The sequence below is a fragment of the Lampetra planeri genome, chromosome 74 (genome assembly GCF_965212315.1).
Source record: "Lampetra planeri chromosome 74, kcLamPlan1.2.h2, whole genome shotgun sequence".
In the NCBI taxonomy this organism is placed as follows: Eukaryota; Metazoa; Chordata; class Hyperoartia; order Petromyzontiformes; family Petromyzontidae; genus Lampetra; species Lampetra planeri.
Genome location: NC_136179.1, coordinates 277891 through 294087, shown reverse-complemented (window position 1 = coordinate 294087; position 16197 = coordinate 277891). Strand labels below are relative to the sequence as shown.

The window sequence follows — 16197 nt, the reverse complement described above, 5'->3', positions numbered from 1 at the left end:
TTCCCGCTCACGGCCAACACCAGTGGCGATGATCTGAAACCGCTCCTGGCGCTCCCCTAGGTAGACTCAGACTCAAATGAGGAATCTCGTACAGTTTGTTGTAAACATCACCACGAGGGAGGGAAACGCAGTCGGGCATGGTGCTGTTTGGCCTTCATTGGTGCTCACGAACAGTACTTGCTCCTACAGTATGTTACGGCTATATGGGTGATCTTTGCAGTTAGCACACTGCATTACAAACCCAGTGAACCGAGTTCGATTACGAGTTCTAATTACTGAACAAAACTAAGGCTTACTGGGCTGTATAGGGTTTTTTTTCAGAAGTGACATAACCACAAATGATTGCTCCAAGAAGTTGCTTATCGTGTGGAAATTAATTGCAGCCAAATACTCTAAATGCATGTTTCTAAATGTCAAGGTAAAAACCGGAGGACCCGGAGAAAAATCAGTACGACCATGGGGATACATGCAGACTCCAAATATATAGCAGGCGTCAGGGTTGGGATCGAACCCATGACCTCCTGTATACCAGGTGAGGGGTTAACTAGTGGCGGCTCCTGCAAAATCTCTCAGGGGGGGCAAATGTCTGGATGATTGATAAGGATAAGGTCCACCCATGCAATGGATAAATTAACAGCTTAAGCATGTAAAGGCAATTTCACTTCTTTAATATTAATGCAAAATAAAGTGACTCTTACAATACATCTTGTTTGTTTCTATACTCACTATTATTACAATCCACTCAGTTTCTTTTATTAAAGATTCCACTAGGTGGCGACAAATAATATTGTTGGATGAAACGTGCTTACGTATGATGACGTAAGCACGTTAGTGCGAGCCCTCCCGGAAGCCATAGAGAATGCATTGCAGCGCCCGCCGTTCGAAAAAAAACATCTTTGAATGTAAGTCTATGGGAACACTCTGGGCGATTCTCAGCCGGAGTGAAATCGCCCAAAAAGAGGCGGTACTCCACAGAACGTAGCATGACGCTGATTGGACTATATCCAGAGGCACAGTAACGCCTCGCGAAACTCTGTGGTTGAATGACATTGGCGGTGTGTCACCCAATCGCCCTAATGAAGAAACCGCCCCTGGGGTTAACATCCTGGCATTCATGGCGATGAGCACTTGACGATGCTCGTTGTTGTCATCGCCAGCAAAGACGTCATTAACTCAAATTGCAAATGGTGTTGTGGGGTTGCTCTTCTACTAAAGTAGTAGCACATTGGTACATTCCGTTAACGTGACAAACCTTAAGATCTTGCTGTGTCAACTGGAAGAGGGTGTAGAACAAATTGACATCAGATCGAGTCCAAAATATTTAATTTAAAAACCATGACAAATTTACACATTAAAGTTTTGAATGACAAAAAAACTTTCCCTTCCTGGCGTAATACAAGTTTTAAGATTATCAAACAACAATTAGACACCAATTACAAAGAATCAATATCGCGATACTGGTGAAAGGGTCTCAGAGCTGAATTATCATTTCATTATAATATTATCATGGCCAATGTTCAATGCACAATATATGCATTGTTTATGATAAAGTCTACTCAAGGACATACAAGCCTGCTGCAGGATTGCATTATTTTGTTGACTTGAGCTAGAAAATCAGTGCTATGTTATAATCCTTGATTTTTTGAAAATATCACCTACTTCAAAAAGTTATAGATGAAAAAAATCAATCACGAATAGTAAAGGATACTGATTCATATATTTTTTTTATAAAAATTATTGTGGTTAAATAATGATAAGAAATATCACTGTCAATTCTAAATGGTTTATGAAATTCCATGGACGCTCATCTGGTGAAATCGAGCTCCATTTTTGGTAGGCCAATCAAAAAGATGCCGAATATAACATCCCCTACGTAACATGGCTGACATGATGTCCCCCACGCAACATGGCCGATATGACGTCCCCCACGCAACTTGGCCGACATGACGTCACCCATGCGAGACATCACTCCTTCAGGTTGTCTTCTTGATATAGATGTTTATATTATAAATGTTGGTGTTAATTCTTAAAGTTTTCAATCATTCATTCTATCAATAATCAGTAAAAGTTGTTCATCGTTATTGGTTACAATAGACATACGGACGCATAACATTGTAACTCCCTTGTCAATTTGAAGTTTCGGCAGAGGTTATCTTGAACTGAATTTACAATGTTGCTACGATTTTGTAAGTTAATTGTTCAATATGAGACCCCCAGGTGGTAACATCACCCAAAGGTCCAATAGGGGTGCTTCGAAGCGAGCGTTCGTGGAAGAGGCGCTCTGGGTGCCGATGGCTCTTGTCGTCGCATTCTGAGCAGAATGACCCCTCGCAGTCTTCGCACCTCACCTCCGTCGGCCTCCCACAGACGCCACAGACGTTGGCTGCAAGCGGCAGGGTAGCGATGGGGAACAAACACACAGAGACCAATGTTTACAGAATACAAACACACACAGTGAGCTGGAATACATACACACAGCGAGAAATGTGTACAGAATACACAGTGAGTAATGCGTACGGGATACACACACAGTGAGCTAGGCATACAGAATACACAGACTGAGCAATGCGTACACAATGCACACAATGAGCAATGCATACAATACACGCCATGAACAATGCATACAGAATACACAGACTGAGCAATGCATACAGAATACACGCAATGAGCAATGCATATGTAGTGACATGTCACTGTCTAATGCCGGCCCTAGAGAGGCACGGCGTGCGATGTATGGACATCGCGGGCACCACGTATATGTGGGTGCAGTACCGGCCCTAGAGGGGCTCGGTGAGCACTGACTGGGAGTGCTGGATGGCACCACGCTCTTGCGTGCAGTGCCGGACCCCTACAGGATAGGGTGTGAGAGTGCAGGCCACGGGAAAGGGGTTACTAAGGGCCGTGGCACTCTGGTTGACCCCGAAGAACACGTGACCGGCAAAGTATACACAGGGCCCCCAGGTAGGGGCTAGGGGTGGTCACGTGTCAGGACGGAGATTCTGCTAGAGAGTTCTCGAAGGTGGTCGTGGCTAAGGGCGGAGCCAGCCACACCACGGAGGATATAAGCCGGGTCCCCGAGAGGGACCGGCTGCTGTGGCTATCCTGAATAATCTACGTTCTACGTCCGAGAAGAGTCACCAACACGTGGACCTGGACCCAGTGTGTAGTTAGCCTGGTGGTCCACCACCATAGTGTGTAGTTAGCCTGGTGGTCCACCACTATAGTGTGTCGCTATCCTGGTGGTCCACCACCATAGTGTGTAGTTAGCCTGGTGGTCCACCACCATAGTGTGTAGTTAGCCTGGTGGTCCACCACTACAGTGTATAGCTATCCTGGTGGTCCACCACTATAGTGTGTAGTTAGCCTGGTGGTCCACCACCATGGGTTGTTATCTGGTAAAGGGGCAGTTACCCCTTTGTGTTGGTATCAATAAATGTGTTGCCTCCAAAGAGTACGTCTGTGACTCAGTTGAACTCACTACACATACAGAATACACACTGGGCAATGCATACAGAATGCACACACTGAGCAATGCGTATAGAATACACACACAGTGATACAGAATACACAGCAATACATACAGAATAAGACAGTGAGCAATGCATACAGGATACACACAGTGAGTAATGAATACCGTATACACACACAGTGAGCAATGTGTATAGAATCCTGAGATCCCCAGTCTCTCTGTATCTCTAGATCCTTTGAGACAATGTCTCCCCGTATCTCTAGATCCTGAGAGTTCCTGTCTGACTACATCTCTAAATCCCGAGATCCCCAGTCTCTTTGTATCCCAAGACAGTGAGAACCCTAGTCTCCCTGTATCTCTAGTTCCTGAGAGTGCCTGTCTGCCTACATCTCTAAATCCCGAGATCCCCAGTCTCTTTGTATCCCGAGACCCTGAGAACCCTAGTCTTCCTGTATCTCTAGATCCTTATCGACCATGTCTCCCTGTATCTCTAGAACCTGAGAACCCCAGTCTCCATGTATCTAATCTGTCAACCCTTAGTGCCCCAGTCTCCATGTATCTGATCTCTCAACCCTTAGTGCCCCAGTCTCCCCGTGTCTGGAGCAGGCCCCCATGTCTCTGAATCCCAGGTGGTTCCCCAGTGTCCCCCCACGTGTGCCGGGGGGCTGGCCTCACTCTGGCCGCCGTTCATGCTCCGCTCGTGGTGCTTGCGGTCGAGGCGCTCGTGCTGCTTCTCGTCGCAGCTGCGGCAGAACGGCTGCTTGCATTCGGTGCACGACACCTCGGGGTGACCTCCGCAGATCGCGCAGGCGACTTCGCACACGAACAAAAGGCGACAGTACCCCAGGTACACTTTTTAACGGGACTGTCGAGGGCAAGTGCTGTTAGTAGGAGCAGCGAGGAGCTGAGGCTATGAAGGCCGGCATAGAGTGCGCGAGGTTAGGTGCAAGCAGCTGGGTGGATAACACCACTCTCACACACATACATTCCCCCCTCACAAACGACAAAGACCTCCCCCCATATAGCCTGAAGAGACTGTTTGTGCAAGTGCTGTTAGTGAGTCGCATCTAAGAAAGCTGGCACAACACAAAGCTGGCACAACACACGAGGGAGTGCGTGGCCAGCACCATGCCCAGCCAGCCTCCTTTGCCTCCCTAGCGGCGATGTTTACTAAACACCACACCAGGTACCTCATTTTAGGCCGAGTCGACTGATGGGGGGGATGCCCTGGACCGGGTTCAGATAATTGTCACCGGTGTTTAGCCATGAGCGTGAATCGAACTCTTGTCTCTTCCGAGTTTGAAGCAACAAAGCGGTGCAGCGCTAACTGCTGTGCCACCGATCCCCACAGGAGACTGCACAGCACATGGCTCGAGTCCCACTCATCACATACGTGGGGGGGGGGGGGGTGACGTCGTACAGCAGTCCCTCGTTTAACGCGGCAGTAGTACATGCATACCCCGGTTAGCGCTAAGGGCCGTCCATAAACGACCTCACGCGATTTTGGCCGATTTTTGACCCCCCCTCCCGCCCTCGTCACACGTCGTCACAAAAGTCAGACCCCCCCTCAAATATGACGTCACAAAGCTCTGCCCCCTCCCCCAAACCATATTTCCATTTTGAAAATAAAACATGCTTCAAATCACTTTAAACTATTGCCATTGTAGTGCGTATTTAATGTAGCACTGCACTCTGATGTTGTAGGAGAAAACATTTATAAAAAAGTATTTCATTAAGTAGAACGTGTTGTCTATATTTATTTAAAGTTGCGCATTTTGATTTGACGCCACATTTCTCAACCCCCCCCTCCCTTCCCCCCTCGTCACACATCGTCACAAATGTCTGACCACCCCCTCCCTAGGAGCGTCACGTCATTTATAAACCCCATGCAGTGCTGATTCGTTACAGACATGTTTATTCTCTAGGAAAATGAATACAGTACATAGTAACATATCGTAGATAAACATGAGGATGAAAAGCCGTAATTGAGTTTGCACGGTGTACGCTCTCATCCAAATATTTTACAGTATTAGCGCCCTTTTACACTCTGCCCTCAGCCAATGAGCGAGCGTTATCATACTCGAGTGGGCGTGGCGTTCGCTGTCCTCCATTGAGTGATTTCCTCTGCTGTCCAGTTTGAGTGGTGCTCGCAAGGTGTTTGGTGTACCCCTCCGTGGTCTGTCTCTCTTACCGCTGCTCTCCTGTTTTGGTGAACAATGCTGAACACATAATGGCGAGGCACTCAACCCGTGATGCCTTCTTCAAGAAGGCTACCAGAGTTCGCTGGATGATGAGCCACAATCTCGCCCATCTTCCCGCTTGTAATTTCCATCTTGTCTCCCAGTGATGCCAATTTCGACACATCGGGGTCGCACCATGCACTCGTGAGGACACTGTTTTTCTTAATAAAAAATGTACCATTACAATAACTCAATGAACCCCTAATGTGTTGGTCGTAGGTCGCACGATGTCGGAAACACATTTCCATAGGGCCAATGCTATAATGACCCCATATAGCGCTGATTCACCTCGCGCTGACGTTTCCAGGTACCCATCCCCCACGCTATACGGGGTATGCATGTGGTAGGAGGAGGAGGTGCGTTCCTGACAAGTGTCGCGTTAAGCAAAAACCACGTTGAGCGAGGAACGAATTACTGTACAGTACTGAACATACCGTACACTCAGCCTGAAGGCATCCACATGGCACGACAGAAACCGAGATGAGGGTACACCGCCACGTACTATATCGTTCCATCTACTACTGCATTATTCCACTCAACAGTGCGGCTCAAGACGTCGACCGTTCAGAAACTGCGTTAAGACAGCTCATGTTCCACGTTATAGCGGTGTGTGTGTTCCACGTAATAGCGGTGCGTGTGTTCCACGTTATAGCGGTGCGTGTGTACCACGTTATAGCGATGTGTGTGTTCCACGTTATAGTGGTGTGTGTATTCCACGTTATAGTGGTACGTGTGTTCCACGTTATAGCGGTGTGTGTGTTCCACGTTATAGTGGTACGTGTGTTCCACGTTATAGCGGTGTGTGTGTTCCACGTTATAGCGGTGTGTGTGTTCCACGTTATAGTGGTGTGTGTATTCCACGTTATAACGGTGTGTGTGTTACACGTTATAGCGGTGCGTGTGTTCCACGTTATAGCGGTGTGTGTGTTCCACGTTATAGTGGTGCGTGTGTTCCACGTTATAGCGGTGCGTGTGTTCCACGTTATAGCGGTGTGTGTGTTCCACGTTATAGTGGTGCGTGTGTTCCACGTTATAGCGGTGTGTGTGTTCCACGTTATAGCGGTGTGTGTGTTACACGTTATAGCGGTGCGTGTGTTCCACGTTATAGCGGTGTGTGTGTTCCACGTTATAGTGGTGCGTGTGTTCCACGTTATAACGGTGTGTGTCTTCCACGTTATAGTGGTGTGTGTGTTCCACGTTATAGCGGTGCGTGTGTTCCACGTTATAGCGGTGCGTGTGTACCACGTCATAGCGGTGTGTGTGTTACACGTTATAGTGGTGTGTGTGTTCCACGTTATAGCGGTGTGTGTGTTCCACGTTATAGCGGTGCGTGTGTTCCACGTTATAGCGGTGCGTGTGTACCACGTCATAGCGGTGTGTGTGCTCCACGTTATAGTGGTGCGTGTGTTCCACGTTATAGCGGTGTGTGTGTTCCACATTATAGTGGTGCGTGTGTTCCACGTTATAGCGGTGTGTGTGTTCCAAGTTATAGTGGTGCGTGTGTTCCACGTTATAGCGGTGTATGTGTTCCACGTTATAGTGGTGCGTGTGTTCCACGTTATAGCGGTGTGTGTGTTCCACGTAATAGTGGTGTGTGTGTTCCACGTTATAGTGGTGCGTGTGTTCCACGTTATAGCGGTGCGTGTGTTCCACGTTATAGCGGTGTGTGTGTTCCACGTTATAGCGGTGTGTGTGTTCCACGTTATAGTGGTGTGTGTGTTCCACGTTATAGTGGTGTGTGTGTTCCACGTTATAGTGGTGCGTGTGTTCCACGTTATAGTGGTGCATGTGTACCACGTTATAGCGGTGTGTGTGTTCCACGTTATAGTGGTGCGTGTGTTCCACGTTATAGTGGTGCGTGTGTTCCACGTTATAGCGGTGTGTGTGTTCCACGTTATAGTGGTGTGTGTGTTCCACGTTATAGTGGTGTGTGTGTTCCACGTAATAGTGGTGTGTGTGTTCCACGTTATAGTGGTGCGTGTGTTACACGTTATAGCGGTGCGTGTGTTCCACGTTATAGCGGTGTGTGTGTTCCACGTTATAGCGGTGTGTGTGTTCCACGTTATAGTGGTGTGTGTGTTCCACGTTATAGTGGTGCGTGTGTTCCACGTTATAGTGGTGCATGTGTACCACGTTATAGTGGTGTGTGTGTTCCACGTTATAGTGGTGCGTGTGTTCCACGTTATAGTGGTGCATGTGTACCACGTTATAGTGGTGTGTGTGTTCCACGTTATAGTGGTGTGTGTGTTCCACGTTATAGTGGTGTGTGTGTTCCATGTTATAATGGTGCGTGTGTTCCACGTTATAGCGGTATGTGTGTTCCACATTATAGTGGTGTGTGTGTTACACGTTATAGCGGTGCGTGTGTTCCACGTTATAGTGGTGCGTGTGTTCCACGTTATAGTGGTGTGTGTGTTCCACGTTACAGTGGTGTGTGTGTTCCACGTTCTAACGGTGTGTGTGTTCCACGTTATAGTGGTGTATGTATTCCACGTTATAGTGGTATGTGTGTTCCACGTTATAGTGGTGTGCGTTCCACGTTATAGTGGTGCGTGTGTTCCACGTTATAGCGGTGTGTGTGTTCCACGTTATAGTGGTGTGTGTGTTCCACGTTATAGTGGTGTGTGTGTTCCACGTTATAGTGGTGCGTGTGTTACACGTTATAGCGGTGCGTGTGTTCCACGTTATAGCGGTGTGTGTGTTCCACGTTATAGTGGTGTGTGTGTTCCACGTTATAGTGGTGCGTGTGTTCCACGTTATAGTGGTGCGTGTGTTCCACATTATAGTGGTGTGTGTGTTCCACGTTACAGTGGTGTGTGTGTTCCACGTTCTAACGGTGTGTGTGTTCCACGTTATAGTGGTGTTTGTGTTCCACGTTATAGTGGTATGTGTGTTCCACGTTATAGTGGTGTGTGTTCCACGTTATAGTGGTGCGTGTGTTCCATGTTATAGCGGTGTGTGTGTTCCACGTTATAGTGGTGTGTGTGTTCCACGTTATAGTGTTGTGTGTGTTCCACGTTATAGTGGTGTGTGTGTTCCACGTTATAGTGGTGCGTGTGTTACACGTTATAGCGGTGTGTGTGTTCCACGTTATAGTGGTGTGTGTGTTACACGTTATAGTGGTGCGTGTGTTACACGTTATAGCGGTGCGTGTGTTCCACGTTATAGCGGTGTGTGTGTTCCACGTTATAGTGATGCGTGTGTTCCACGTTATAGTGGTGCGTGTGTACCACGTTATAGCGGTGTGTGTGTTCCACGTTATAGTGGTGTGTGTGTTCCACGTTATAGTGGTGTGTGTTCCATGTTATAGTGGTGCGTGTGTTCCACGTTATAGCGGTATGTGTGTTCCACATTATAGTGGTTTGTGTGTTACACGTTATAGCGGTGCGTGTGTTCCACGTTATAGTGGTGTGTGTGTTCCACGTTATAGTGGTGTGTGTGTTCCACGTTATAGTGGTGTGTGTGTTCCACGTTATAGCGGTGCGTGTGTTCCACGTTATAGTGGTGTGTGTGTTCCACGTTATAGTGGTGTGTGTTCCACGTTATAGTGGTGTGTGTGTTCCACGTTATAGCGGTGTGTGTGTTCCACGTTATAGCGGTGTGTGTGTTACACGTTATAGCGGTGTGTGTGTTCCACGTTATAGCGGTGTGTGTGTTCCACGTTATAGTGGTGCGTGTGTTCCACGTTATAGTGGTGTGTGTGTTCCACGTTATAACGGTGCGTGTGTTACACGTTATAGTGGTGTGTGTGTTCCACGTTATAGTGGTGCGTGTGTTCCACGTTATAGCGGTGTGTGTGTTCCACGTTATAACGGTGCGTGTGTTACACGTTATAGTGGTGTGTGTGTTCCACGTTATAGCGGTGTGTGTGTTCCACGTTATAACGGTGCGTGTGTTACACGTTATAGTGGTGTGTGTGTTACACGTTATAGTGGTGTGTGTGTTCCACGTTATAGTGGTGTGTGTGTTCCATGTTATAGTGGTGTGTGTGTTCCACGTTATAGTGGTGCGTGTGTTCCACGTTATAGTGGTGCATGTGTACCACGTTATAGTGGTGTGTGTGTTCCACGTTATAGTGGTGCGTGTGTTCCACGTTATAGTGGTGCATGTGTACCACGTTATAGTGGTGTGTGTGTTCCACGTTATAGTGGTGTGTGTGTTCCACGTTATAGTGGTGTGTGTGTTCCATGTTATAATGGTGCGTGTGTTCCACGTTATAGCGGTATGTGTGTTCCACATTATAGTGGTGTGTGTGTTACACGTTATAGCGGTGCGTGTGTTCCACGTTATAGTGGTGCGTGTGTTCCACGTTATAGTGGTGTGTGTGTTCCACGTTACAGTGGTGTGTGTGTTCCACGTTCTAACGGTGTGTGTGTTCCACGTTATAGTGGTGTATGTATTCCACGTTATAGTGGTATGTGTGTTCCACGTTATAGTGGTGTGCGTTCCACGTTATAGTGGTGCGTGTGTTCCACGTTATAGCGGTGTGTGTGTTCCACGTTATAGTGGTGTGTGTGTTCCACGTTATAGTGGTGTGTGTGTTCCACGTTATAGTGGTGCGTGTGTTACACGTTATAGCGGTGCGTGTGTTCCACGTTATAGCGGTGTGTGTGTTCCACGTTATAGTGGTGTGTGTGTTCCACGTTATAGTGGTGCGTGTGTTCCACGTTATAGTGGTGCGTGTGTTCCACGTTATAGTGGTGTGTGTGTTCCACGTTACAGTGGTGTGTGTGTTCCACGTTCTAACGGTGTGTGTGTTCCACGTTATAGTGGTGTGTGTTCCACGTTATAGTGGTGCGTGTGTTCCATGTTATAGCGGTGTGTGTGTTCCACGTTATAGTGGTGTGTGTGTTCCACGTTATAGTGTTGTGTGTGTTCCACGTTATAGTGGTGTGTGTGTTCCACGTTATAGTGGTGCGTGTGTTACACGTTATAGCGGTGTGTGTGTTCCACGTTATAGTGGTGTGTGTGTTACACGTTATAGTGGTGCGTGTGTTACACGTTATAGCGGTGCGTGTGTTCCACGTTATAGCGGTGTGTGTGTTCCACGTTATAGTGATGCGTGTGTTCCACGTTATAGTGGTGCGTGTGTACCACGTTATAGCGGTGTGTGTGTTCCACGTTATAGTGGTGTGTGTGTTCCACGTTATAGTGGTGTGTGTTCCATGTTATAGTGGTGCGTGTGTTCCACGTTATAGCGGTATGTGTGTTCCACATTATAGTGGTTTGTGTGTTACACGTTATAGCGGTGCGTGTGTTCCACGTTATAGTGGTGTGTGTGTTCCACGTTATAGTGGTGTGTGTGTTCCACGTTATAGTGGTGTGTGTGTTCCACGTTATAGCGGTGCGTGTGTTCCACGTTATAGTGGTGTGTGTGTTCCACGTTATAGTGGTGTGTGTTCCACGTTATAGTGGTGTGTGTGTTCCACGTTATAGCGGTGTGTGTGTTCCACGTTATAGCGGTGTGTGTGTTACACGTTATAGCGGTGTGTGTGTTCCACGTTATAGCGGTGTGTGTGTTCCACGTTATAGTGGTGCGTGTGTTCCACGTTATAGTGGTGTGTGTGTTCCACGTTATAACGGTGCGTGTGTTACACGTTATAGTGGTGTGTGTGTTCCACGTTATAGTGGTGTGTGTGTTCCACGTTATAGTGGTGTGTGTGTTCCACGTTATAACGGTGCGTGTGTTACACGTTATAGTGGTGTGTGTGTTCCACGTTATAGCGGTGTGTGTGTTCCACGTTATAACGGTGCGTGTGTTACACGTTATAGTGGTGTGTGTGTTACACGTTATAGTGGTGTGTGTGTTCCACGTTATAGTGGTGTGTGTGTTCCATGTTATAGTGGTGTGTGTGTTCCACGTTATAGTGGTGTGTGTGTTCCATGTTATAGTGGTGTGTGTGTTCCACGTTATAGTGGTGTGTGTGTTCCATGTTATAGTGGTGTGTGTGTTACACGTTATAGCGGTGTGTGTGTTCCACGTTATAGTGGTGCGTGTGTTCCACGTTATAGCGGAGTGTGTGTTCCACGTTATAGCGGTGTGTGTGTGTTACACGTTATAGCAGTGTGTGTGTTCCACGTTATAGTGGTGCGTGTGTTACACGTTATAGCGGAGTGTGTGTTCCACGTTATAGCGGTGCGTGTGTTCCACATTATAGTGGTGTGTGTGTTCCACGTTATAGCGGTGCGTGTGTTCTACGTAATAACGGTGTGTGTGTTCCACGTTATAGCGGTGCGTGTGTTCCACGTTATAGTGGTGTGTGTGTTCCACGTTATAATGGTGTGTGTGTTCCACGTTATAGTGGTGTGTGTGTTCCACATTATAGTGGTGTGTGTGTTCCACGTTATAGTGGTGTGTGTGTTCCACGTTATAGTGGTGTGTGTGTTCCACGTTATAGCGGTGTGTGTGTTCCACGTTATAGTGGTGTGTGTGTTCCACGTTATAGTGGTGTGTGTGTTCCACGTTGTAGCGGTGCGTTTGTTCCACGTTATAGTGGTGCGTGTGTTCCACGTTATAACGGTGCGTGTGTTCCACGTTATAGCGGTGCGTGTGTTCCTCGTTATAGTGGTGTGTGTGTTACAAGTTATAGTGGTGTGTGTGTTCCACGTTATAGCGGTGCGTGTGTTCCACGTTATAGAGGTGTGTGTGTTCTACGTTATAGCGGTGTGTGTGTTCTACGTTATAGTGGTGTGTGTGTTCCACGTTATAGTGGTGTGTGTGTTCCACGTTATAGCGGTGCGTGTGTTCCGTATTGTGCCCAAAAGTTTTCCTGAACGGAAGAACCGCGTTTTTGCTTGAACGCTTCATAGCGTGAACACCACGCGGTTAAAACGTTCGCTGTTTTCTCACCTTGATCGGGTCGCTGTAAGCGATAGACTCCATCGACCGTATTGCGCTCTATGTCGTACTCGGAGACCACGAAGGGCGAATCTGTACACACGACGCACATGGAAAGTCAAGCGAAAACAAAACAAATATTTCTATTCTGCAAGGGAAGGCCCACTGAGCTATGTAGCTCTTGTTCAGAAGCGACCTGGCCACAATTGATAGCAGCTCAACGGTAAACTATTTTATATATTGGCAGTCCTCGGGTTACAAACTTAATTAGTGCCCGAGACCCGTTCATAAATAGATTGGTTCATAAGTCGGAAAACATTAATGCACTGTATTTAAATTCCCATAATGTCAGTGTTATGAAATGTGTTACGTTTGCTTCAACAAAAAAGGAAGTATCATTCAACTCATGAATAAGAAGAAATATTGAACATTTGCATATAAATAAAGCATAAAAGAAAGTAACCTAAATAGAAGAAACAACTGTTTTATTTTAACTTATCTTGACTCCTGATGATGGCTTGTGATCGGAAGAGAGCAATGAGTCACCACAGTTGCGCACACACGGGGCACACACGCGGCACGCACGCACACACAAAGACGCACACACGACAACGATCCCCCGTATAGCCTTAACAGGCTGTTGGGGCAAGTGCTTCAACAGCCAGGTGGGTGGCCAGTACCACGCCTGACCGCCTTTGTCTCCCCAGTGGCGATGTTTATACACCCCACTACTCAATTGAGGCTGAGTCGACCTAGGGAAGGAGGCCCAGGACCGGTTTAGATAATCGTCACTGGTGTTGGCCAGGTTCGTAGCTGAGCACATTACCCACTACATTATCACTTTCACACACACGTCCCCGCGCTCAGACACAAACACTCACTGCCAGTGCGAGGCCGATGCATTACATCTCGCGGAGGATCGCTCCGCTGAACAAAATAGCTCCGCGGTTCAGTTTTCAATTGCGAGTTTGCGTTTTAAGTCAATGTTCATTTTTATATTTCATGGAAGCGGCTTCGTAAGTCGGGTGTTCATAAGTCTAGGACTATCTATTCCAGGTAAAGCCCACTGAGCTATTAGCTCTTTTTCAGAAACGACCTGGCTATAACTAATTATAGTTCAACGAAGACGCAATCACGTAGACATGTATAGCAGCCAAGTATTCTAGACCACCATAAAGAGACAAAAGTCCCCCTTGTAGCCTCTAGCAGGCTGTAGCTACGACGGTCTGCACTGTGGCACACACAGAGGGGGTGGGTGGCCAGCACTGCACACGCCCGCTCTGCCGTCTTTGTTTCTCCAGTTCCCATTGAAGGCTGAGCCAACTTACGGGAGGCCCCAGTACCACGAAGTTCCCCTCGTATAGCTCGTAACAGGCCGTTGCGGCAAGTGCAGTTAGCAGCGCATTGTGAGCGCCTATCAAAGCCAGCACAGCACAAGAGGGGGTAGGTGGCCAGTACCGCACCCTGCCGCCTTTGTTTCATCCCCGCTTCCACCCCCCCCCCACCCCAATGATACATTAAAAACTACACCAAGTAATCATTGAAGGCTAAGTTGACCTTGGGGAGACAAGAGAACCGGTACAGATATGCGCCACTGGTATTAACCATGACTGGGAATGGAACCTAGGTCGCAGGCGCCACCAGACATGAAACAAAGATTTTCCATGTGTAGTGTCAACAATTCAGAGACAGTTTCTAGGAGACACTTTCTTTATTAACAACTTTCATGGTCGTGTCCACACACTCTCCAAAGTGGCTCAGCCTAGCCTGTACATAACACTAGCCGTCTAACCCTGACGGCACTGACTGAGATAGCCAACTACTATCCTTTGTAGCACAATATCTAGTGGAGATGTTTAGCGACGACGGCGATGAGACGACAGCAAAGACGAGACGAGTCCATTCCCAGAACAGGCAGCCTCGAGCCCCCGCTCTCGGCTCCTTTTATGCTCCCAGCGCAGCCTGGCTCCGTCCTGACCGCACCTCGCTTCTCGAACCTGCTAACAGGTTCCAGGGGCCTCCAGATGGGGTCCTCCGTAGATCTTGCCCTAGTTCCTCTGCTCTGCCAACACACCCGTGCTCACGCTCACCGGCGTGTGTCCTGTCTGTCCACCACAGTTGTCGCCGCTGTCCACCAGCCAGATCTATTACAATACACATGTAGACTTAACAGACTGCTGGGGCAAGTGGTGTTAGTGAGTAGCAGCGCCGATGATGGCCGGAAGGGCACACGAGGGTGTCTATGGTGGACACTGTCCATGGTAGACACTGCCAGGACCTCAGTGGCTCTGTCTCATTGTCTTTGGTGTGGCCAATATGAGAGAGAGAGAGATCTACATCCTGAGCTAACTTGCGGAATCTCATCAATGTCGTTCCCTTGACATGTACTCCCGCCTGATTTCAAGGGCCAGGGTTGTGCCAAGAATGCAGGCGATGCTCGTGATGCGTTACATGTCAAATCTCACCTTTCTTTTTCATCTCCTCCTGAAATAAAAAGAGAAAGACATTCCATTCAACTGTGAGTGTGAGACACATTGGAGAAATATATTCTTGGGTTTTTTCGGTAAAGTAACGTAGGTAAAACATAAAAAAGTAAAATAAAATAAAAATCACGACGTTTCGGAGGCAACACAAGCTTCCGTCCTCAGGTGGAACCGTCACAGCCACGACAGCTGTATCAAGTAAATGAGAGATTGCAGGAGCTACCACTCCGTTTATATAATGGTTGGAGAAGGTGGTAGGGCAAGGACCGCATACTTTTTATTAATATGGTAAGGTGAGGCTTAAGAGGGTGAGCCTTTGCTATGGAGAGGTACGGTTTGTGAATCAACCTGTGACAGGGAGACCACCACTAAACATGGTAAAACTGTAATAGTTATCTGTCACATAAGATTGGCAAATAAGTGTAGTTAAATCTTTTTTGTATGGTTAATCACATCTTTCCAATGATTACTCAGTTTGTAACCGTCATCACGGTTGAAATTATGTCTGTGTTTGTATATTTGTATGGCTTCGTGTACAAACCTTTGATGGTAGCCAGGAGGTTTGCAGAGAACCTTGGTCTCGGAAAAGACAATTTCATGAGAGCCCACCGAGTTGTAGCAATGATCGGCAATGGCCGAAGAATCAGTTCTGCCGTGTTTCAGATCTGACTTGTGCTCGCGGACACGATCAGAAACATGACGTTTCGTTTCTCCAATGTAGCAATCACCACAAATGCAACTCAATTTGTAGACTCCAGGATACTGGAACGACATCCTTCACAGATGGAATCAAATCACGGATTTTATGCACTGTACTGAATCGGACTTGGATCTTATGTTTGTTTAGAATTTTGGAGATCTTTTTGGTCACGCCTGCTATGTATGGCAACGTGATAGTTTTGGTCGGAGTTTCATGTGGCTTTTTCTGTGTGGTGGGAGAAACAGCTTGGCGGATAGTGCGGTCAGAGTATCCGTTCATCCTGAGGGCCCGATGTACATGTCTTAATTCACTGGCCAGGTGGTGTTGGTCAGAAATGCCATGGGCTCTGTGGTATAGCGTTTTGATGAGAGAATTCTTTTGAGATGGGTGGTGGTGGGAATCCGGTTTCAAGTAGGAATCTGTGTGGGTGGTATTCCTGTAGACAGAATGTCCCAAGGATCCGTCAG

At 47.5% G+C, this 16197-nt stretch overlaps 1 protein-coding gene across 1 annotated transcript in view; it reads right to left on the bottom strand.

The window, feature by feature from the left end:
* Positions 1-1306: 1306 nt before the first annotated feature.
* Positions 1307-16197, bottom strand: part of LOC144737793 (uncharacterized) — a 37497-nt gene continuing 22606 nt past the window's right edge. Inside the window, exons 13-16 of the mRNA XM_078620660.1 lie at positions 15013-15031; positions 12560-12640; positions 4145-4282; positions 1307-2383 (exon numbers count right to left, since the gene is read on the bottom strand). Of these exons, the coding sequence (XP_078476786.1) occupies positions 2166-2383; positions 4145-4282; positions 12560-12640; positions 15013-15031 (456 nt within the window). The 3' untranslated portion in view covers positions 1307-2165. The remainder of the gene's footprint in view (positions 2384-4144; positions 4283-12559; positions 12641-15012; positions 15032-16197) is intronic.